The 24,836-nt window shown below is 44.2% G+C and overlaps 1 protein-coding gene across 3 annotated transcripts in view; it reads right to left on the minus strand.

Moving 5' to 3' along the window:
* The window catches only part of Cds1 (CDP-diacylglycerol synthase 1), a 64,301-nt gene that overhangs the window by 25,612 nt on the left and 13,853 nt on the right, over window positions 1–24,836 (minus strand). For all 3 annotated transcript variants that reach the window (XM_004872340.3, XM_021250300.2, XM_021250299.2), the window contains 4 exons: window positions 21,543–21,670; window positions 14,884–14,980; window positions 9,423–9,520; window positions 6,986–7,125 (listed from right to left, as the gene is read on the minus strand). In XM_004872340.3, coding sequence (XP_004872397.1) covers window positions 6,986–7,125; window positions 9,423–9,520; window positions 14,884–14,980; window positions 21,543–21,670 — 463 coding nt within the window. The remainder of the gene's footprint in view (window positions 1–6,985; window positions 7,126–9,422; window positions 9,521–14,883; window positions 14,981–21,542; window positions 21,671–24,836) is intronic.

The following is a 24,836-nucleotide window of genomic DNA, read 5'->3' on the forward strand; positions in this document are numbered from 1 at the left end:
AGTTAGAAAAAATAAAGTTGTTTTTACATTTTATTATTAGTGATTAACCAACTCAGTAAACACATTAGTCTTCAATTCCAAAGCTAATTATTTTATTTACATATATATATATTTTTTGTACCAAGGATCAAATTCAGGACCTTACACTTGCGAGGCAGCTAAATCCCCCGGCCCTTTTTTTTTTTGAGATAGGGTCTCACTATATAGTCCCAACTGGCCTTGAACTGGCTAGATGGCCCCAGGCAGGCCTTAATCTTGTGAACCTCCTGCCTCAGCCTTCCAGAGTGCTAGGATTAAAAGTTTGTGCTTCCACACCTAGCCTCATTCTTCATTCTTTACTTGGTTATATTTTTCATTACACTTTCCTACAACCATCAAAACTCCAAAAATTTCTAACATTCTGAATTAAATAAATTCAGAATCATACTACATTATGTGGTATAATTTTTCCCAATACTAGATCATAATTAGTTTTAAGCAAAACAAAAGTTACAAAAAGTTTTAAGTGAACACGTATTGTATAAATTGTCAGGCAAACCAACCATTACATTAGCCACGTTTTGCTTTTGTTTTTTTCTGCAGTGCTGGGGACTGAACTCAGGGCCTGTGGATGCTGGACCACTGCCCTACCACTGAGCTACAGCCCAGCTCCCCACCAAAACACTGCTCTGTTAATCTGAATGGTGAATGTATGGTGTAGACCACTAGCACGTGTACAGATTTTACAGATTTTTAAATCCTCCAGTATAAAAGATACCCACAATGTCCAGGAGAAATCTTAATTACACATTAATTTTAGCTATCACTTAATTTTGTATGTCCATCAATTTTTCTCAATCTCAAAGCATTATATTCAAGTCATGCCACCCCCTTAAGGATGCAAAGAAATCAAAATAGTCATGCTCATATAAATGCAAGCAAAAACTCTACTAAATAAAATGCAAATCACACTAGGTGGCTAAAGAGATGAATTTAACAGTCAAACACCTGAAGTTCATTGACCCATCACTGCTGAACATGTTTGCAAATGGCTGCTCTGGGTTCTACAGTACCATATCCAAATCACCAAACGGATGCAGATACATATTTGTAGCTCAAGTACACTGCTATCTACTAGGCAAAGGCATACATGCACGCGTGCGTGCACACACACGCGCACACACACACACACAGAAATGAATAGATACAGAAAGGGGAAGGAGAGGAAAGAGAGGGGAAGAGAGGGAGAGAGGTAGAAAGGGGGAGGAGAGGGAGAGGGGGAAGAGGAGGAGGAAAGGGAGAGAGAGGAAGAGAAATCAAGGAAGGGAGAGAGGGGCGGAGAGGGAGGGGGAGAGAGAGACAGACGGGTAGGAGAGGAAGAGAGAAAAATGGATGGAGTGAGAAAGGGAGGGAAAAAGAGGAGAGTCTACAGAAAAATCTTTGTCTTATTATTTTCTGTCTCACTAATTTTTTTTCTCTGCTTTCAGTCAAATTAAGTCTACAAAATTTATCTCAATGTCAGAATGATTTCCACGCCCTAGTCAGTGAGTCACCTTACCTGACAGGAAACAGGTCATTTAATTTTGTGGCCCATGATAAAGGGTCAGCCTCAAAGACATCTACATTTTATTTCAATAAAACTCAATGTCATTGAAATCACATGGGCTATCTCTGCTTTTTAAATCTGCTGGCTTTCCAAACTCACTTGACCACTAAAGGAAAATGTAATTTTGACAAGCCCCCTGCAATATTATTTACCGAAAACGTCCAAAGATTTCCACAGTATAATGTGAAAGGCACAAATACCTCAACAGAGCTCGCACTCTACTTGTTCACACATGCTTTGAAGTCCAGCTGCACCTGCCAGCCCGAGAGCACGGTGTTGCTAACTACACCAGGGTCATCCTGAGGCAGCAAACAAAACCGTGATGCTAAGGAAGCAGCCCGAGAGCAGTGCATGAGGAGGAGCATCTCCCCAGCCTTCCCACCACTCATCCAAGGGAGCCCAAGTGCCCACCCCACCCTGAGGCCTGGGAACGAGGCAAAGCAGAGACACACTGTTGGGGCTTATGGTCCAACAGGACCAACTTTATGCCACACTTAAAATGACAAAAGATGTAGAACCCTATGCTTGTTCTGTATTGGAGGCTTCATCATTGAACCCAGGACTATCTAGCTTAGGAGGAGGTTGCATATTAAGAGTACATTAAGAGCCTGATAATGTCAATTTCCTGTGTGATACTACAGTTTTAAAATTTTACCACAGGTGGAAAATGGGCAAAGTATAAAAGGGAACTAGTATTTCTTACAGCTGAATGTGAACAATACAATTACCTCAATTCAAAACTATATTTTAAGCCACTAATCAGGGATACAAAAACAATTTTTCAAGATTGTCATAAAATAGCAGTTGGTTCTAAAGTCAGCTCACAGTATCTTTATTTTTTTTAAATCTATAATCTCCTTGGTACTAAATTCAGTAAGGCCCTTGGCGTTGTTCATATGAACTCCAGCAGTAGCTTCCTGCCCAGTCGCCCAACCCATCCTTCTCTAATCACAAATCTGGTTCTTATCTTCTCTTAGCATAAAATCCTCCAACGACTTCCCAGGGACAAGATCCAAGCTGTTTCTCAGTCACCGGCACAGGCTTCTACCTGAACATCAGCCTTTGATGCTTGCGACGGGCCCTGGCACACACTCCTCTCAGCCCCACGCCCTTCACTGCTAGCCACCGGGCAAAGGCCTACTTGCTCTGCACTTTTATCGCACCTGCCATGTCTTCTCTAAGGCTCTTCTGCCTCTGCTCCCTTATCAGAGCAGGCCCTTGTCCCCCTCTTCATGTCCCTGCTGGTCCTTCTTCTCGTGCAGCGATGATCTAGCAGGCATGGCCCTCACAGCATCATGACCCTAGAAGGCCCCACGTCTACTCTATCACCTCTGACACCCTCAGCACCCCACACTCAGCACCTGGTGCCTGGGCAGCACCTATGTGCCTGTGCAGACCCCGACTCAGGGAGCTTCCGTGGCCCAATGAGCCTAAGTAGCAAGGGGTAAAATGTGTCTGTGGTAGAAATCAGTGCACTGCAGGGAAAAAAGAAATACTAGATTTTCTTTCCTAAGAGCTCAGAGGTATGAAACAATTCTATCTGTCCCCACTGAATAAGGATACGTTATGGCAAACCACAAAGGGAAAGTAAGCCAAGGAAAAGCGTCACTTTGTTGATGTCGTACCCATCCAATGTCACTGCACAGCAGTAGGGACGGAACTGCAGGCAGGGGAAGGGTGAGCCGGCAGGTGTGTGGACACAGTGCATCCACAGACCATGTGAAAAGGAAGCAAGGAAACGGATGAGGGAGGAGGGTGAGGTCTGAGTGTGGAGATTCTGGAGATTCAGGAGATTCTGGAGTAACTGGAAGGAGTGCCTGGGGGGCATGCATGACTCTGAGGTAGCAAGTTGATTTCACTGACTATTTCTTTAGTCCCAGGGTTTACTACAGCATATTATGCCTTCATTTTTTAAAAACCAGTACTCTGTGGCACTCAGGCCCCATGGTGGGCCATGTGTAGATACTCCCCTCAATACCAGCACTAAGTGCGGCCATGAGGGAGAGTCAGCCTGGGTGTTAGGCCCGCTCATGACATAAAAAGTGACCCCAGCAGTGGCCTCTATCTCACTGAGCAACAGGAGAGGCCTGGGTTAGAAGATAGCCCAGTGGAGCCCTGCCAATCCACAGAGCTCCAAGAGAAACTGATAAATGCTTAGGCCAAGAAGGGCAAAGCAAAAAAATTAGGCCCGGCTTCTGTCTTGAGCATGTATATTTATTTTTGTTTTATCTTGGTGTACCACTCAAATAGCACTGAAAGAAATTAAGGTGAAAACCCACAAGAACAAAGAGAACTAAAGAGAGGTCAAGGAGAACTGAAAAATAATGTCTGCAAAGTCAGGAAGCTAGAAGCACAGAATCTGGGATGACTCGAGGTGTTTTCTGGAGAAAATGAATAGAGAACACAAGGAGAGGGCAAAGGTGAGGCCCGTACTGCCAAGCTAGGGCACTAAGTCAATGTCCAATGACAGATGAGAAGCCCCAGCCAAAGCGAGCAATTCTGACCACAGCTGACAAATATTTTTAGAAATAGAAGGACATGAGTCATTCATCTTCTATGCATCATCTCACAGGAAACTATTCAAGGGTGCTTCAGGGATGTCCAAACACCTGGAAGACACAGGACAGAAGCCCGGGCCCACATCTTGGGCAGCCGGTGGAGGGCCCACAGCAGCCGGCACATGGGGACAAGATCACAGAGGTCGCTGGGACAGAGTCGCCAGCAGGGAGGGAGGGCAACAATACATTATCTGACTGTGTGAGCATTAAAAAGAACACTACCCATGGGCTGGGGTTGTAGCTCAGTGGTGCTGCTGCCTGCCTGGCAAATACAAAATCCTGAGTTCGATCCCCAGTACCAAAAAAACAGAGACCAGAGGGAAAATTAAGGATCTTTACTCTGAAATTTACCTATTTGGAAAAGAGATGATGAGGCGGTTGTTATTCAGCATAGGAAAAGCACAAAGTTGTAAACCAATGGAAATATAAACATAGATACTATTTGACTCTACAAAAAGTGATTATTTTAGGTACCTGCTTCAATAGTGTAAACAATGACTAAAAAATCCTGAGGTGAGGCAGGTTTTACAGAAAGTCAATAGATAATGCCTAAAGAGACAGGCACATTACTTAGAAAAACAGAAAAACATATGAAAGTGCTGGGATGCAGATGTGCTATTTACATTATAAATCTTTTGAAACTACCTGATTTTTAAAAACTAACATAGAATACAAATTATTTACATTATGATTAATTATAATAATTATTAATGATAAGAATAATCACATGAAATAAAAGTAAAATCATTAGGTTTGGTAACAGAAGCCAGCTGGGAACCCAGCTCAGTGGTAAAACATTTGTCTCCCATGTGCAAGGCCCTGAACAGGGCCCCTGCAAAACAAATAAAACAAAAGCAGACACAAGCCACTAGAGGTACTTCTCTTGCTGATATTATTATTAAAACTAAAAATGTCAGAAAAAAAGCATTGTCACTTTACATTTTATATGTAGAGAGAGACTATGTATTCTCTCCTGGCATACAAAACAGTTTACTCCAGAATCTACCTTTCTTTTAAAGAAATAAGTTTGTTGATTTGATAAAACACTCAAAAGTTTTCCCCAAGAAATAATGCCACAAATGTGCTTTGATAAAGACAAAACTGAAGTCAAATGTTTTACCCTATAAAATTTTAGGGGATCTTTTTACCTGACATCAAGCACCATATTCTCCCCATAACTGTAATCCTCCAAATTTACCAGAGTTTAAAATGGACTACCTTCAAATGTGCATCTTCCTCTCCTCTTGAAAGAAGAGAAATACTTTAATGCCTGTTTCTACTTTCTGTAAATATACTAGTAATAATTTTTCAAAATGAAGTAGAGTCAGAAAGCTGGACTGAACAAAAATCCTGATACAAAAGGAGGTAAATCTTTTATAAAATGTAGCCCTTCATGTTTTGAACAAAAGCTTCAGATCTCTGAAAAATCACTGTTAGGGCTTGTATCTAGATTGTCCCCCCTCCCCTCCGCAAGCCACATGATGTCACAGCTGGGGCTTTTTGGAGGTGGCTGGATGTATAGCGTGTGATGCTGGGATGAAGGGTGCCCCACCCTAAGGGCGGGTAGCCCAGATGGAATAAAAGGGACAGAAAGAGGGCTGCTGCACCTGTTTGCTGCTGCTGCTGCTTGTCTTCTGCTGGCTCCTGACTGCTCTGCCCTGCTGCTCTGCCAGGCCCCTCTGCCAGGCCACCCTGCCTTGGAGCTGGCCAATTAGGGACTGAGACTTCTGCAAACTGTGAGCCAAATAAACCTGTCCTCCTTTAACTTTAGGTCTTGGGTACTTGGTCTCAGCAATGAAGAAAGTAACCAAGACAATCGCCATCACCATTTCAGACTGTTTCATGTTCCGGCTCTTTAGAACCAAATTCGGAGGACCTGAGCAGCCTCAGTTGCAGCTGGAGCCCCTAAAGGACATCACAGTGATGGAATGAAATGACACACTAAGGACGACACACGTCCCACAGCATGGTTGGGTGCAATTTAAATGGAAAGGGAAAGGAACCATCTACTTTGTATTACATTTCCAAAATTGGAAAGAATTTACTGAGAAACATCTAAGTGCTAAAAGAATAAATTAACAGCTAAAGTGAACACTCACAAATAAATTTCACTACCTTCTTTAAAAATGAAAATAATAACGGTAACAAATATTAAGTAGTGACAGGTAGTCATCTAAGGGCTCTACAAAGAAACTGAGGCACAGAGAGATTAATTAAATTTCTCAGGTTTTGGTTGACTACAAGTATTTGGTAGAGCTACGACTTCCATCAGCCCTCTTTGAAGATGACATCTTAAAATAGACTTCTTAGAGATTTTCTTTTATGATTGGTAAAATTTTACAGAGAAGAAATATTAATTCTAACTTTACCCTAGATAACTGATTTTTAATCTAAAAGAATGAAAAAATGTGGCATAGCATATGATAAAGTTGCATATTTAATTAACCATGTCAGGAAAACTAATTACCTTGATTAATTCTATATGAAAGCTCTATTTTCTAGGACAAAGTGCTTTCTCTCTTGTGTGCTCCCTTCTGTCTCTGTCCATTTCCCTCTCCCTCCCTCGCTCCCTCCCTGTCTCTCTCTCTCTCTGAAAGTTTCTTAATATTATTAGTTAATAGTCACTGTATATTTTAAAGTTCCTTTAATTTGCACAAGAAAATTTACAAAACTGAAATGAGCATTTATCAAGTACTTTTTAAACCACCTTAGGAGTAAATGCTATTTAAGACCACTGGAATATAAACATTACCAATAAAGGGCATTATGACTATAAATAGCATAAGTAAAACTAAGCATGGAAAATATTAGCTACCAATACAGAAACAGCCCCTCAACTTACCTGCTAGGTAGAGTGCAAACGATATAAATCTATGATAGCGAATGAGGAACTGAAGTTGTTCTTCTCTTTGAACAAATGTAGCAAAATAATCAGCAACAGTCTCTCCATAGAAAAAGTAGTTCACACACAGCAGAAAGTACCTGGAATTTACAAACAGTTAGCTTTTTCATGTCTGAAGGCTTTCCCCCTCTAACTCAACAGATGTTTGATGATGGTGATACAAAGATCAATACCAAGTTCAGAAGAACAATTCAAAATACACTGTTCCAAACTGCTATTTCCTGATTGTTAAACTTAATTTCAAATCTATCAGTCAAAGACAATCTACTCAACATAGTGCAGTGTCTTTAATTAACTCATAATATAATGACAGAGACAACAACATAGAAACTATACAACTACTCTACACACACACACACACACACACACACACACACACAGCCCCTCCCAGCCATAAGGAGTTTTCAGACAGAAATAGCCAGATGCCATCCCAGCTGCCCTACAGGAGGCTGAGGGTGGGCAAAAGAGGTCACCCAGTCTTGCCACAACTTCACACAGCACCGGCGTCCCCACTGCCCTTGGTTCTGATGGACTGCAAGTGAGCAGTGACCTAAAGGACACTGGAGGATGGGACCGAGCAGCACGTCAAACTCTGGGAGAAGCTTTTCAATGTCCTGAGCCGGGGCTGGGGATTTAGCTCAGTGGTTCCACTACCTGCCCTGCAAGCCCAAGGACCCGAGTTCGATCCCTGATACCAAAAAACAAACAAATAAAGTCTCCTGAGCCACCTGTCCCCTGCCTGCCGGTTCTGGTGTGTCCCCTCCCTTGGGAGAGGCTGAGCCCACAGATTTTGCCCATGGAGCTTGGATGGACCAGGAAAAGGGTTTAGAATCCTGGCCAGAGAGTTCCTGTGCTGCCTCCCATGAAGGCCGGAGTCCTAGTGCCGGGGAGTACAGAAGAGGAGAGGGCAGCTTCCCGCTGGTTCTCACAGTGAGACTGGAGCCCCATCCTGAGATAAAGACAAGCATTCCCATTCCCAGGCACTGTGAGGTCATTTCTCTATTTCCCTACAAAGCTGTCTCAGATTCCTCTGTAAGGCAACCAAGGCCTAACTCTGCCCTCCTACCCCAATTTTTGCCAAAAATTTTCCCAATAAATACTTCTGGTCAGGAAAACTAGCAGAGTCTCACCACCCATGGGACACGCTACACCCATCCCATACCTAGAGCCTGATGGCCCTGCTCTTCCAACCCAGGACGTGCCCCTCCCCAAAGCCGGCCTTTGTCTTCCTCGTCTCTTCTATGAAGCCTTCTATAGCCACTGGGGCCCAGTCTGACATCTTTTTCTTTTTGTACACTTAGAATAAAGCCTACATGGTTTAGCATTTAATTGTTTTCCAATTATTTTATCTGCCTAACATTGTCCATACACTTTGCCACGTATAAAGAAACGTGCTAAGAGAAAAAAAATCATCTATCACCAAAACAGAGAATTGTATGTTTTTTTAACTACTCTAAACCCCAAAGCAATACATCTGTTTTCTTTTTTTAAAGGGTTAGGATGTACTTTAATAAGTTGATGCTGTATTACTGTTCCATTTCTCAGAAAAACTCCAAATTTAAGGTATCAGGGATAAATCAAACATGGTACACCAATAAAAAATGCACAGCGTAACTACCTAAGATAGGCAAGGCTAAGAGCTACTGTCAGACTTTCAGCATACAGCAACCCTCTTCCCAAGATTGTACTAGGCCTATCAAGAAAAACTGTGAACAGCAACATCACAGACACAAAAAGGTCATTCCTGGGATGTCCTTACCCAAGGAAAAGATGGAGGCAAGTTAACACAAGAGTGTTACATCTGTTTTAATATGACATGGACTCGTTGCCTGATACCAAACAACTATGTTAAAAGGCATGGGCACTTAGGTTAGATATGAACTATTATATTAAAATGTTTCCTGGTCAAGATTAATAGCTATGATTTATACCTGAAAGTTTCTAAAATATTTAAATATTTAAATGTTAAAATCATTTAATGATTTTTTCCCCTTGACTTTACCTGTATTTGCATACACCAAATATGTTGTGTTCTTATGTCAACTGAGGGGAACTAAAGCAAAGGATTATAAGTAAAATTTTTGATAAATTATGATCATGAAGTATATAAAATGTGTCTGACACAATGCTGAGTTTTTTAAGAAAAAGAATAAGAATGATGTTTAGAAATCTTTACAAAGACTGAAGAGAGATGCAAAAAGGTACACTGGAGAATGGTGATTTTCTTCTTTTCAAGATTCTATTGTAGTCTTTTTATCATTCACCAAAATCAATCAGTAATGGAAACTGACTGGCTATTGGCCAATTGGGATGCTTCTCCCATGAACTTTAGAAATGAATCCACATTAACATCTGAACCAGTTTCGTGTTCACTCACCAACTGAGTGTTCTGAACCATGGAAGATCATAAGAGTGGTAGACTCTGTAACCTATCGTGATAATTTCATGGAAGCATTTCACTTGGATGCCCAGAACCTGAAACCAAAAGAAGACATTAACACATATTTCTTAATGTGTACATTTGTGCCTCATCATTTAAAAGCAACTTATTATATATATTTTAGAAACCAATTTTTAATTATTCTAAAATAGCAAAAATGCAATATTCAGTGTCTAAAAATCAAGTGGTGCTGTGCCTGCCTGGCAAGTTCAAGGTCCTGAGTTTGATTCCCTGTACCAGAAAAAAATTTTTTAAATAAATTTTAAAAAATCAAGTGATGAAAAAAAAAAAATCAAGTGATGCACTAAAGGAACAAGAAAACAACATTTCATTCAAAAAGCTCCAGGAGACCCTTTGTAAGGTAGGGGGGAGCACTAGAGTTAAAAGGTCAAGGGATATAGTCTGGTTGGCCAGTTGACTACACTTTATCCATCATCATTATTTTTTTTTTTTTGGTACCAGGGATCAAACTCAGGACCTTGTGCTTGGCAGGCAGATGTAGTGCTGCTGAGCCACATCCCTGGCCCTATCCATAATTATTGAATCATAGTCTTTCAGTCTAATTTTTCCACCTTTATCTCTTGAGTTACCCTAGAAAGTGATGCCACGTGAAAGGTTCTCAGTACACACTCATCTTTAGCTGTACATGCTGGTATAGTCACAAAGGATCAAGACTCTGCCAGGATAGACAGAAAACAGGTTCTACCCAGTCACCAAGAGTGTCAATGGCTTTTTCTTTCTCACAGCTGAGCCAAGTGTGCCCTACCAGCAACAGCTCTGGTCAGGCTGAGCAGTGCAACCACGGGGATAGGCTGCCTTCTGCGTTTGCAGATGCGGGCCAGTCGGGGGAGCTTATGCACTTCCGTGTGTATAGGGTCCTAAGTCCACACCTGTCTGACACTGTCTGTAACAGTCCTGCAAACCACCGCATCTGGTGATCTGGTAAAGGCCCTCCTCAAGGCTCAGCATCTTACTGGCTGCTTGGCTAAAGCATACCCGGGAGCTGAAGCCTTTGTGCCATCAGCGCAGAAGTTAGAATCTGTGTGGACGCAGGAGACACCTTCACCTCCGGAGAACACACCAAGGGCTAAGAATAGGTTTTTATTATTTTAAAGAGTTTTAAAAATAAAACATTATGTGACAGAACTGTAAAGTCCAGTGAAAGTCTTACTATCTGATCCAAATAGAAAAAGCTTACCAACCCCAGTCTGAGGACATACTCTGTGGTTTCTTTTGAGATTTCCACAAATTAACTTTCCAAAACTTACCATTCAGGATATTCTTACTTTTCTACATTATATTGACTACATGTTCAATCATGCACCTAAAAAGTAAATGTGTTCCCTCAGCCATGTGATATCACACTAAACTTCTGTAAAGAGTACTTTGCCAAAAAGTCCTACGTCATAAAGACAAGTCGATATTTAAATGTTCTTCAAATAATCTTTGTGCATAACATATTCATTTTTTAACAAAAAATAATCAGGAGGACAATGCTGCTCTGTGTTCAGATAAAATGGCAAAGCCAGTGTTTATAGACCCAAGGAGCCCTTAAAATATCAAATGTTAGGGGCTGGGAATTTAGCTCAGTGGCACCCCACCACCTGCCTCGCAAGTGCAAGGTCCTGAGTTCAATCCTGGTACCAGAAAAAAGAAATCAAATGCACTGATGCAATCTCTATGAGCACACTTGCTGGAGCACAACCATCAGCATCACACATGGGTCTTAGTGAGGCATGGAAGAAAGTACTTTTAATAGCACACATATACTTATGTGATCACCAATTATAACTTGCAAGGAAAATTAGTATAGAACTCCCGAGAAAACAGAAAATAGGGAATTCAAAGCACTAGAGTTAAAATCCTTAAAACATATGTGCATTATCTAGGGCTGGGTCATTGCACAAAAATTATTACTCTGTGGTGTTGACACTGGGAACCATTGTACTTATAGAACACTGTTGACTCAGTGAATGTATTCAGGGCGTTAACAACAACAATCAGTATCCAAGCACCTACTCCACTGGTTCCTGCAGACCCGCACAAACAACACAAGGCATCCGTGTCTATGAGCGAGGAACCACATCGCCTCAGCACCATGTGGAAGGGCTAACTGCCAATGCCCAGACAGCACACCTATGGCCAGGGCAGGGAGGCAGCAGCTGGGGCCTGGAGGGGAACGTGTGGATTCGACATGGCAAGGGATAGGGAGTTCCAGGTTGCTGGAACACAAAGATGGGGTGGGAGAGAGCGCTGGGCCTGGTCATGGAACAGCAGGAAACAGCATGGCAGGCTGCTCAAGGGAGGGAAATGACAACAAAGGTGGTGAGAAGAGACAGTAATGCAGGCAGATGACACATTCCACTGAGAATGAATGAGCAGCCAACCAGGACAGAAGCACGGGTGGAGGACAAGGTTCAAGGTATGATCAAAACATATGGTGAGTATGTACATTTACAAGAATTATGACAGTAAAAGACACATGGCCATTAATCTCCCTCAAAATCCTCCTCCTCGCTTCCAAAATACTCATCTCATCGTCCTTGCCACTTTCCGAAGTACTTCTAGAAGTCCTCTTTTGGGAGTACCTTTACAAAATATGATAAAAAAAAATACAAGGAATGTTGTGGCCCAGTGCCATCCAAGGGAAAGGGAGGGTCATAGAAATATCACACGTGTCCTCATCCATCGCATTCACTGCATCTGGCACCTCACTTCTGGTTCTTCCAAAGTCAAAATGACCATGAAAGGGAAACATTTTGAATCAATTCGGTAGCCACAATAGTGCAATTAGAGACCCGAAAGAGTAGTTCCCTAATTATCGATAGCATATTATATTTAAGCTACTGAGGAGGTAGAACTGACTGGACTTGGTGGCTGAGGTAAAGGTGTAGGTGGCGTTAAGCGACCAAAGGAAACACAGAATAATTCCCAAGAAGGCTTAAGAAAGCACACATATGTATGCAGGGTGTCTGGAGGGAAAGAATCCATGTTAACACTAGGACATGTAGAATATGAACTATGGCACCTATGGATTATCCAAATACAAGTGTCAATTTTCACTTTGGAATCTTTGTAAGAATGATTATGCAGGCAATCTGGCTGTGACATCTGGCCCCATTGATCGCCAGGGTTTATTGGGCTGATCTGGCTGGCTGGGCGGGTGTCTTCTTCCTCCCTCACTGCTCCCTGTGTGTCCCTCCTGAAACTGCATGCTTCAAAGAGGACAACCACCCGATACAGGAAGACCGGTTCCTTGGTCAAGGGTGTACAAGCAGTTGCGCTCCCCTGCTAGAACCTCCAAACAAGCTCTCATTCCCATTCCCTTAATATAAATATCATATAAAATAATATATGCATGCATACATTACATGCAATAAGCACAATAAGCTTAATCAGTAATAGTTCAAGTATTAACTAGACTTTTAACATTTTTATTTTCTTCTCTGACTTACCAAAGTAAATACTTTATAACAAAACTGTATTTTCCTTTCATAGCACACAAAAAAATTTAAAAAGCCAAGTACACCAGGTAGTTTTATGATTGTCTTAAAAGTATTAAAACTTATATATGCATGAGTGTCCTTTAAATTGTTTTGAATTTTGTCACAAAAGAGGGTTAAAAATCAGTCTTTATCCACAAAGCCTTGCCCTGGTCACCATATCCAACGCGGATACCACGTAATCCCTTCACAGCGAGCCCACCACGGCAGCCCAAGTCAAAGCACCAAGGACACTCATGTTTTGGGTCGCTTAGGGCAGAATCTTCTTTTACAGTGGAATAACTCAGATGACCTCCAATATTTTCAGTGGCTCCTACTTGCTTTCCAAATGAAGCCACACTTCCCCATAGCTGTTTCAAGGCCTGGCAGAATCTGGTCCCAATTTGCGTTTCTAGGCTGAAGGCCTGTGCTCCGGAGGCACAGGCCACTGGGACCCTGCTCACCGTGACCCTCAGCCTGATGGAGTCTCCAGGCCCTCAGGCTCCTGCCTGTGCAAAGCCTCCCTGGACTCTGCACACCACCCAGTGCCTTCTTCCCCAGGCAGCCCCGACAAGGGCTCTGCATGCAGCTTCTGAAGTGTTGGTGTTTCCAGGCCGGTCAAGTGGCTTCAGGCCTGGCAGGAACAGGGTCTGAGAGGCGTGGGCACCGGGGACCCCACCACTGCGCTCCCAGCTGCCCTCTCATCCTCTGCCCACACTCACTCTGTCCTATCAACGTCTATTTTTTCAGAAAAGTCTTTAAGATATCAGCAAATTAACCAAGCTATGAAAGTAATATCTTACTCATTTTCATTGCCTTGATATCTCCAAGTAGCTCAAAACTAACGAGATGAAAATAAAAGCAAAAGAGGCTTTGTGGCACTTTCAAGAACCACTTTGTGTTAGGTCTAATTTTGCTTTACAACTTAACAGGAAACCACGCCACGCTGCCCACAAGCTGATGTGCTCTCCATAGGACTGGGTACGGAGCAGGAATGCTGAGTGGGAGGGAGCTCATTTTTCAGGTGGGCAAGCACAGCCAGAGAACAAGGAGGTGGGTATGAGCGAGGCTGAACTGAGAGAGTGAAGACAATATCAAATTCATGGAAAGGCCAGCTCAGCTGGTCCGGTGTGCAGGTTGCCACTGCAGCGGGGCTAAGGCTGGGGAAGCAGATGGTTCTGCCTGCCTTTCCAGCTCAGCATTGGGCAGTAATAACAACAACAAAGCAAGGGGCACGATTCAGATGAAAGTGTGCCCCCACGATTCCCTGCTGCATCTTGCTCAGTGCCCAGAGGTGTCTGATGGCTGCACTCAGCAGCGCACCTGTCTCCTGGCTCCGTCACTGCATCTCAGGTAGGAGATGAACCCCTAGGTCTGTGGGGACCCTTCCTTTCCTGGGCTCCCCACTTGCCTCTGACTCCTGATCACCTTCACACTGCAGCTCAGGTGCTCGGCACAGTGCTTCTGGAAGGTCTCCCAGCTCCTCCCCCAGACAGTATAAAGCTTAGCACACAGCAGCTGTCTCGAAGACACTAGTTAACTAACTTGTCTTCATGACTCGCTGGACTTGCTGTAATGACAAGATCCCAGACTCCCAGGGTGGCTCCTCTGCTCCTCCATCCTCTACCCTCACCACCTCCACAGACCACAGCCTCTCTCAATCTCCAGTGCCGCCCTGGTGGCCCACCTTAGCCACAGTGACATGCAGATGTGTTTATCTGCACTTGGTCTCTTCTGCAAGGACATTGTGTAGATGAGTCCAGATCATGCCACAAACCAGAGGATGCTTTAAAGGAACTGAATTTGCAGTCACTAACTATGGATTACCTTCTTTTTAATGACATGTTCACATTTTTTCAGTCATGTAAATGCCGAGAAACCAGGCAAAGGGCACGTCTGGAAAACAAGATACTCACCAGCAGCATCAGCATGAAGGACCCCATGTAGATGATCAGGAAGAACAGTGAAATCATAGTCAAGGTGAGGATCCCACGGATCCACCAGTTTTTCCACCTACGAGGAAGATGTTTATAACATTAGTATTTCATGTGATCTGAAAGCTTTCTGTGGGTTTTAGAATTGAGTTGCCAGACTGAAAAACTGTCCCCACCTTCCTTGAGAGTGCCTTACTTCATGTTATATAACCACAAGGAACAAAAGCAACAGTACAAGTTGTTCACTGAAAGCGAAATTAAACTGTAGTTGTGTGAGGCAAGGAAATCAAGTAATTTGTACCCCTGGGAAAGGGACTCCATGCTGAGCTGGCAGGTGAGGTGGTACTGGGTCCGAAAGCCACACTCCAACAGGGTCAAGGGAAGTGGAGAGCAAGCCTGGGCTAAAGCCCTAGGAAAAGACTACCCTCATTCCTCAGTCCTTCAGGACACGATGGAGACAGTGAGGATTTAGGAGATGCAGGCAGCACAGCCTGCCTGTGAGAAAAAGCAATGAAAGAAACTTGACACTGAGTCTGGATGCATAGTGATTTCAGTGAATGGGGGAGGATGGTCTTGCATGCTCAGGACGGGCACCGGGCACCATCAGACCAAAGCATGCTGCCAACTGCTGCTCAAAGCACGAGGTCTGCGCACTTTCACTAGGGGCAGAGCCTCAAGGAGAAAAGCACGCTCTTGTCCTTGGCCCTTCCTTGTCTAGGGTGGGGTCTCCCTCCTGCACACCAACATAACCTCCCATTTCATCCCCACTGAAGTGAAAATATCCTTAATATTCAGAAAATTACTAAGCTTGGTTGGAGCCAACCTCAGGAGGATTTTAATCCAGGCTGTTCTAGAGAACGGAAAAAACAAACAACAAAAGTACAAAACCAAGGCAACCTGACAGCGCACTGCTATTCTCAGTAATAAGGCCAAAAGTACCCTAACAACATCATTCCTATGCGGCCACATCACAGTAAATATTGGCAGTGACTGTTTGAAAAAAATCCAGACTTCCAAAGTCATCTTGTGATTTTTAAAGCCAGGCATGGCGGAGTGTGCCTAAAGTCCCAGCTGGTCAGGAGACTGAGGCAGGAGGATCACTTGAGCCGAGGAATTCAAGACCAGCTCAGGCAACACCATAAAACCCAGTTTCCCACCCCCACTCCCTCAAAAAAGCAAAGAAAAAATTCTGAATGCACCTATATACCGATGATTTCTGATCCTAAGATTGTTGCTGTTTTTCAAGATTTTTATAATTTTTATTAATTCAAATAATAACCTTTATTCTCCAAGATGAATGTAAACTTCATGTACTGCAAACACTGTACTAATACATATATGTGTTTTATGTCCTTATTCTCTTGCAACAGAAACATTAGCTGAGGTCATCCATTTATAAGATAGTGGTTATATTTCTTGCTTTTACTCACTGTCTCACATGGCTTATATGCTGTGGGGGTTGTTTGTTTTTTTAGTTTTTTGAGGCAGGGTCTCCCTTTGTAGTTCAGGCTGACCCTGAACTCACTAGATAGCCCAGGCTGGCCTCAAACTCTCAGCGATCCTCCTGCTTCAGCCTCCTGAGTTCTGGGATTACAGGGGTGTGCCACCATGCCCAGCTTAGCCCTTTTATCATGCCATTTCTGCACTCAAGGATCTAAAATGTCAACAGCATAAGTCCACACTACTTCTAGCTTCCAATGCTTTTCACAAGGTACCCAGGTTCACTTCCCTCTCTGCTTCTGTGTGACCATAAGCTTCGTGGCTAAAGTAGAAAATGGGTATAGAGTAAACTCTGCTCTAGCTACAAGAGTCCATTTAGTTTCACAGATGAACTGTTTATGGATTAATGAATGGATTAGGAAACTGGGCTAAGTCATAAAGCTAGTCAGAGCAAATAAAGGCCCTTAAGCCAGCCATGGATTATACTCCTGTCCCATCTGCATGAAAGCCAGATGTGTATTAGCTCTTCCTTAGAACTGACCCTCAGGCGCAGGATCCGGGGGACCCTCTTCCAACCACGAGAAACCGTCCCTGACAGGTGCGGCCAGCGGCCAGCAGGCCTGACTTGGAGCATCAGGAAATGGGAGCCGCTGCAACCCAGAGACTTTCAACAGGAAATCCACTCTCTTCATAGCACTTTTCAACATTTCATGATGCCTGAAAACCTGAGCCTGTGAGAAACATATTCTATCTGGTTGTCTTTCCTGCTCCTGAAACCCCCCACCACAACACAAACACAAACACACACACACACACACACACACAAGAACAAGGATTTGTTCCCCTGCTGTCATTCAAATGGCTCTGCTCTTAAGTTTCCCAAGAATGCCTGAGCACACAGAAGATAGATAGATGATGGACAGATAGATAAACAGATAGATATGTCCATGGATATTGTGTCCTAAACTGTTTTCTGTTGCTGTAACAGAATGTCCCAGGCTGGGTAACTTATGAAGAACAGAGGTTTGCTTCTCTCAGTCTGCAGGCTGGGTCCAGCATCAAAGTGTGGCCACAGGTGAGGCTCTGCACCAGCTCAGGGTGAAGGGACAAGACTGTGAGCAAGCAAGAGGAGCCAAGGTCACTCAGTGATGCTCATCTACTCATGAGGGTGCTCTTGCTCTTATCGGGCCTCACCCCTCAGCCCTGTCTCATGGGGGACTCAGTTTCCCACATGTGAACCCTGGGGATCACAATGCACTTACAGCTGAAACTCATCTTTAGAGGAGAAGCACTGGATTCAAAATGGTATGTGGGGAGGGGCGACCACTGCTGCTGAAGACAAGATGGTCTGGTTCTGAGCTTAGAACTCCTGGCTTCCTTTGCCTCACTACAGCAGTCACTTTAGGGGAAGCCCTGATGTGACAGCCAGCTCATCCCACCAGTGCTCCTTCGGGGGGTTCTGGACAAAGGAACTCATCCCAGCCCAATGACCCCAGGATTCATGTGCTAGAAATGAAATTTACAGGGGAAAAAGTTCATAATTAAGACTCAGCATCCTTAAAAGTGATCATCTTAGGTCCAGCGATCAGCTCAGTGGTACAGCATGTGCTTAGCATGCATGAGGCCCTGAGTTCAACCCCAAGCACCACACACACACACACACATACACACACACACACACACACACACAATATTCCTCCTGAATGGTTACACACTTACTGTTCAAAATGCTATGTGGTATAAAATGTCATGTTGTTATTACAGCTAGGGAGTTGTTTCAATTTTTAATGTTAATGAAAAGTTTTTAGAAATTACTTTCCTAGAGGCACAAGCATCACAGTCACCAGGAACCTGGGTGGGTGCAAAGCAGTTCACCTAAGGACACAGAGGGGTCCTCAGGAGGTCAGGTCCAGGACAGTGGGGGCCATGAGGGACAGAGGAGCCTGGAGCCCCAGGTGTGGGCAGGAGTGAGCGGGTTCTCTGGAGGAGGAAGGCACCATAAGGTCCAAGAGTACCAAAAAGGTCACCATGGATATTTCAGGGGTCTCTCAGCCTTACTGACCAGTAACATTCTAGGCCACATCACCCTGTGCTGTGAGAGGCTGCTCTGTGACATCCCGCAGTGTGCCTGTCCTCCACTTACTACCTGCCAGCAGCAACAGCAGCACCACTGCCATGGCGACCTAAACTGTCTCCACACAGAGCCAAACACCAGCTGGAGGAGGGCTCCAAGGAGGGCCAGGGCCACCTCTCCAGGTCAGGAGGAATAGGCCCCACTTGCTTGGGTGTTAGACTATGTATTGTTCTGTTTCTAAAAAAACAGCTCTCTTAAATAGCGTAGGTAGGAATACAGGTATCAAAGTCCCAGTGCCAGTTTGAAAGCAGCTCTGCCACTTAGTAGCTACGTGAGCCCTGACACAGTATCTCTGGGCCTCCAGTTCCTCAGTTACAAAATAGCTGCAGGACTGTAACTGTGTATCGGGGCTGCCAGGAGGGGATATTAGCACTGGTGCAGCACCTAGCCCTTTATATTTGCTCTATGAATACCCGCTACTATTATTTGCTATTGTTACTTTATGCCAGAAAAGAAATCTTGACTGAGGAAGGAAGATCCCCTTGGGAGTGATACACAGGAATAAACCATCGTCCTTACAGAACATCAACTGTAAAACATTTCAGGTCTGAGAGAGACCTGATGAGATTTTAAAGCTAAGGGACCCCTGTGAACTAGGTTATGAAAACAACTGGGAACACGAACTATTAAAGTAATAATCCTGCTTTCAATAAAAGACAGCACAGATTTGTCCTACTGGTTAAAAAATCTAGACTCAAAGGAAAAAAAATCTGAAGACATTGCTTTGAGCCAATTTATTCTAATATGTTTAAGGCATTATGATACACATATTTTGCTTTACATCCACAGCTCAGGTATATAATTCCCTAAATGACTAGAATAATGCCTCAGAAGCAGACATCAAAGCAAAATCCTCCTCTCCTTCTCCTAACCCTATCATCTGCTCTGTTTTTCTAACACTGGCATGGAAACTGTAAATTTCTCTTCCTGAAGGCAGGGCACAGAAACTAAACCTACATTCTAATTTTCCCTCCCTCTGTGTGGTGAAGCCGGCCATAGATGCTACACCCCCATCTCAGAGGGCTCCTGACCATACCTGGGAGGAGGGGACACTGTGCAGGTGGCCACCGGGAAAGAACCTGCACAGCCACCCTTGCTGGGTCCCCTCAGTGAGTGTCCCAGCACACATCCCACGGTGGCCTGTGCTGAGGGAGTCCCTGTGAAACCCCAGTGGGACAGGGCCCAGGAGCCCCTGCAGCTGGCACTCGGGGGCCTGCAGGTTGGTGACAAGGACGCAGCCTGGGGTGTGTGCTCGGGCAGGGGGGCCCCAAAGGTCCTGGGCTTAAGAGTTTCCTCAGAGCCAGCCCAGGGACCTCTTCTTCTGCCTGCTTGGCATTATCCTGTAAAGAGTCTTTATAACAACCCGGTAACTAGAAGTGTGGGTTCACCTGTATTCTATGAACTGCTTTAATAAACTGAGGCAAAAGTGTAGCTGTAGGAACCCCAAGTTGTGACCAGTTGGCCATAAGTTCTGGAGGCATCTGACAGGCATCTGAAGGGAGATTGTGCCCCCAAAACAGGGACATGAGGCTACCTCCGGCTGACTGTGTGAGGCGTAACTGGGTCAGAGCCCCACCCTGAGGTGTCTATGAAAGAACTGCCCGCTGCCTGCTCTGGGAGGAAGAAATCCACACACTTTGGAATCACAGAGGGGGCTTGGGCTGTGAGCAGCACAGCAGGAAAGCTGAGTCTCAGTGCATTTCTCTCCTTATGCTCCTAGAATAGTTCACCCCTGAAAGCGAAAAAGAGAAAGACTCACAGAATTTTCTAGAAATGACCAGACCCGCTATTTTCAAAATGCAGATTATGACCTGTGGCAGTAAAATCAAGGTAGTAAGTTGCATCTAGCACTTGTGTCCAAGAACACAGGACAGCATCAAACAGAAAAGAAGCCAGGGGATGCCACACGCAGTAATCCCATTATTTTTACAGCAGATAAAATACTTATTAATGGGGCTCTTGAGATGTAGTATAAAATGTACTTATTGCCATGTATCAGTCAAAAAAGAGCAGGAAACACTGTCATTACTATGTAACATATCATACACTAATCTGAATAAAACGTATTATTTTGCTTTAAAAATTTTTATAATTCATATTAATAGAGTTCGAGACAATGGAGCTGAGGGAGTCATTCCTTTCCCTCCCTTTACTCCCAGACAGTACCCTCCGGTTATTCCTGCTTCCACCGTCCTAAGAGAGGTGGAGAACAAAATAACAAGATCTTAGGAGATGCTGTCAATGCTCTAGGCAAGCACACAGGTGCACAGGCTCTTCTAGCCTGACCTTCTGGTCACCTTTACTCTCCTTTCACCTTATTACAGGCTCATAAATATGTACTACATCTCATAAATATAGTAAGATCTGTGAATTCCGGGATGAGCATGTGTGGTCAGAGCCTCTAAGATGGTTCAGGATCCAGTCGATTGTTCCTGTCAGTCACACCTAGACATTCATGGGAGGAACCTAGGGCAGAGACATCTGGCCTTTAAACCCTGAAAGCCTGACTTATTCACCCCTTTTCTTTGCTGTGGATACTTTTATGTGCTTTTGACCTGTGTGCAGTGCTTTTCTGTCAGCCCGGCACCTTTCTTGGTCTGTGTTATACCTTTGCTGGCACAGATACCCCCTGAGCACAACTTCCTGTAATCTTCAATAAATGTAGCTGCTTGCTACCTATGATTATGTGTACACGTGGTAATTCTTCCCTCATCATACACAAGAACCTGGACTATTATTGGCCCATTCCACTGTAACAATATTACTAAAGCATACAATTCATTAAATTAAAATTGGCTGAATTGTTGTGGCCATTAAACATTTAAAGACATAGCACAAATACAAAATGATGGTAAAGTACTGTGGAATTTTGCGGAGCAATTTTAAGCTCAGTTAAAACCACAATAAAAAAACTAAGGGCTGTATACATCAAGCACTTAGGATTGCACCTCACATACTGTGCAGTCAAAAAGTATCAGCTTTCTCTCTCACGGTCCCCAAACTGATCTCAAGGGAGGGATAACCTCGGGGCACCTGCGCACCAAGACCCGGCTCCCACCAGTCAGACCTTGAGGATAAGCCAGACAGTGCTTTCTGCAGGATCTCGGGGGTCTGGTCGGAGGACAGCGGGATCTCGGGAACATCAGAATCTGCCCTGGAATCCAAATCTCCATATCTGTCATCGATATCTGTTTCCTAAAATTCAAGAAAAAGAAAATTGCTTTGCAAAATAGTTTTTTTTTTAAAGTACATGTTTCCCAATGCATTTGTTTTATTGCCCAGCGTGTCAAAATTCAGTCATGCAATCTGAAACAAAGAGACAGCAATTAACTTTTCTTGAACATCTGAGTTATTCCTGTTAGGAGAGTTTTGATTATCTTCGCTAAAATTTCAACATAAAGGATTGAATGCAAGCTATAAAGCAACTCATACAGTCCCTCAATCAGAAATATATCAAAAGAATCAATTATCTATTGTTTTTTGGGTTAATTGAAGAAAAAGCAGTCACAGTATTTCTGTGTAGATTTGGATCAGCATTCACAGTCTCCTTAGATTACAATCAAAGCATGGACAGTAGGAAGAATATCTTACACAGCATACCCTTCTGTGCATGCTGATTTAACCACTTTAACTTCTATCATTTTTATTAGATCCTCAAAAGACTGACCCCAAAAGGAGCAGGCCAAATAGACATCATTTCTATTTACTGACAGTAAACAATGGTCAAAAGCATTTATTTTACTGGTGAGACTTTTAAAAGACGTCTGAAACCCACACTGACTTTGAACAGCACATGTAAGAGGCAGTATGAGTGAGGGTGGCAGGCAGCACCGGGCCTTTAGACGAAGGTGGTTCTCGTGTGGTTTCCAGGACAACATGGCCCAGGCAGCATGGCAAATACAGATGTCGTCTACTGCTTGGTTTTGAAGCCGGTCTCCATGCCCACATCTTCCCTGCCTCACACCCTAGGGCTCCTTCACCCCAGCAACCTTCAGTAAAGACAGTGGCTCAGAAGGAAGAAACGGAGTGAAAAGGCTCACCCCAAACTCTGCTCTTATTAGCGCCAAAGCTTTGGCAAACTTCATTACCACTTTTCACTGTTTGTCTACTGATAAAAGGAAGCATTTATAATAAAGCCAAAGACTTAATAACTTCAAAGCAGTAGTAAGCTATTACTATGATCAAATTTTTTAATTCCTCATTAGGTGGTCTACTGAGTAAGATTCTAGCCTTTGAGGAATATTTTTTCGAGTTCAGAAAACAGTAATAAAGTTTAATTTACTAACTATAACTTGTTCATTAAATGGTTATGAAATTAAATGTGTCACTGTGCCAGAAGTAACACACGAGACAGATATGTCAGCTTCCCACTGATCAGCGAGTGTCAAGAGAGACGCTGACTGGCAAGTGTGCAGCCAAGGGGCGGCGGACACAGCCCACGCTGGTGTCAGGCCACCTCGGTGGGTGGGACAATTCCCCGACATCTGGAGCAAAGGAACATCTCACATCTGCTTCTTTTCCCCGCCACTCTCTCTCCACCTTCAGCAACCCCGAGTGCTTCAAGGTGTGTACGGAGGTGGTGACTAACGGGAGTGGTTCTCCAAGGTCACAAGGCCACCAAAAGACACACCAGGAGTCTCAAGTTACCAGTATTAATTCCACCTCTTCCTCCAAATACCAGCGTGACAAAAGGCAAACCACTCTGCCTCAAGGAAACTCAGTAAAATAGAGCCAATGAACTAGAATTTGAACTGGGCTCCTCTAAACACTGAAGTGTCCTGCAAAGTATGGCAAAGTCCCCACGGCAGCAAGGTGACGCCACAACCCTCTGTCCCCACCTGCTACACACTGTGCTCTCTCAGGTGCTAAACTGAAGCTTGAGGTTTCGACTTCATTCATGTCCTTCAGGGGAACACACACACATACACACACACACACACAAACACAAACAAGATTTAACCAGGTTCCTTCAGTGTCATTCTAATGGTTACAGAATCAAAGGTAATTCCTAAGTAGTGGCATTTTAGAGCAATGTTACTCAACTCCTAGAATTCTTGGCAAGGCCCCGTTCTTCTGCATTTCTGCAGACCCTGCATAGCATAGGTTAAAAAGACACTGGCCTTGAGCAGCAGAGGGGGCCAGAAGAAATAGGCTCTGATGGACCAGCAGATCCACGAGACACTGCGCGTGCTGAAGGAAGACAAAGCAGGTGTCAAGCCCATCATTTAAAGGTGGTTCTTGGAGCCCTTCCTTCCCTCTTGGGCTCCTGACCCGTAAGCCTCATGGCCTCCCTTTCTGCCACTGCATCCCTGTCTCCAACAAGCCACTCCCAGGCGATCTCCCTAACGTCACCAAAACTCCAGCAGAAGCGAGCCTCTGTCTTCTCCCGTGCCAAACCCACAGCCTCCTTCTCACGCCCTGCTTCAGAGAAGACACTGGATCAAGCTGGCTAACAGTTGCTTGGGTCAGAAACTGGCCCCTCCCCTGCTTGATGGCTGCTGGCCCCTCTCCCGGCTCCCCTGGCCTCAGCCCTGCCATCTGAAAGCCTCTGCAATGTTCCCAACTGCTCTCTGGTCTCTACTCTCCCGGGGAGACTACCAGGGCTGAGTCACAGCACTTCACTCGTTTACGAGGGACTCCTCTCTTCTGGCCCAGTGCCCAGTGTTCTGCTGGTGCCACGCTCTCCTTTGCATCTGGATGTGTGCCCTCGGTACAAAGCACAGAATCCCGTTTCTCCCTCTTCTTCCTATACCTTCTCCCCAACCTCTGTGTGCCATTCACCAACTTCAGCTTCAAAGCCATTTCCTTTAGAAGTTCTTCCCTAATCCTCAGTGCTCCAAATCAGCCCTCAACTGTGTTTCCAGAACTCTCCTCATTTTACCTATCAGTCTCATTGAAATGATCTGTCTGGAGCCAGGGATGGAGGTACACACCTGTAATCCCAGCATTCAAGAGGCTGAGGCAAGAGGATCACTGTGAGTTTGAGGCCAACCTGAGCTACAGAGTGAGTTCAAAGCCAGCCTGGACTACACAGCAAGACTCTGTCTCAATAAACTAAACGTGTAAACAATCAACTACATAATAAATATTTTAAAATAAGTGATGTATGCTTGTCTGTATTTTCTCTGTGTCCCCAAGTTTTGGGAGGAGAAAATACTGATCCCTGGCCTCATTCTTAAATTCCAAGAGCCCAGCATAGGATCTTGTTTAGTGGCCAGTATTTAGTAGTCACTGTACTGGGTGAACAGAATCTGCCAACTGGCCGTGACATTTCTGATCATGCAAGGAGCTCTCACTGTTCTTGCTCTGTAAGCTTGGCAAGTCACCCTGGTCAAGGCCTCACTGCACTTATGCAAAACGA

Source organism: Heterocephalus glaber, unplaced genomic scaffold (assembly GCF_053883595.1).
Source record: "Heterocephalus glaber isolate CG9 unplaced genomic scaffold, H.glaber_assembly_v1.0 deba00001698, whole genome shotgun sequence".
NCBI lineage: Eukaryota > Metazoa > Chordata > Mammalia > Rodentia > Bathyergidae > Heterocephalus > Heterocephalus glaber.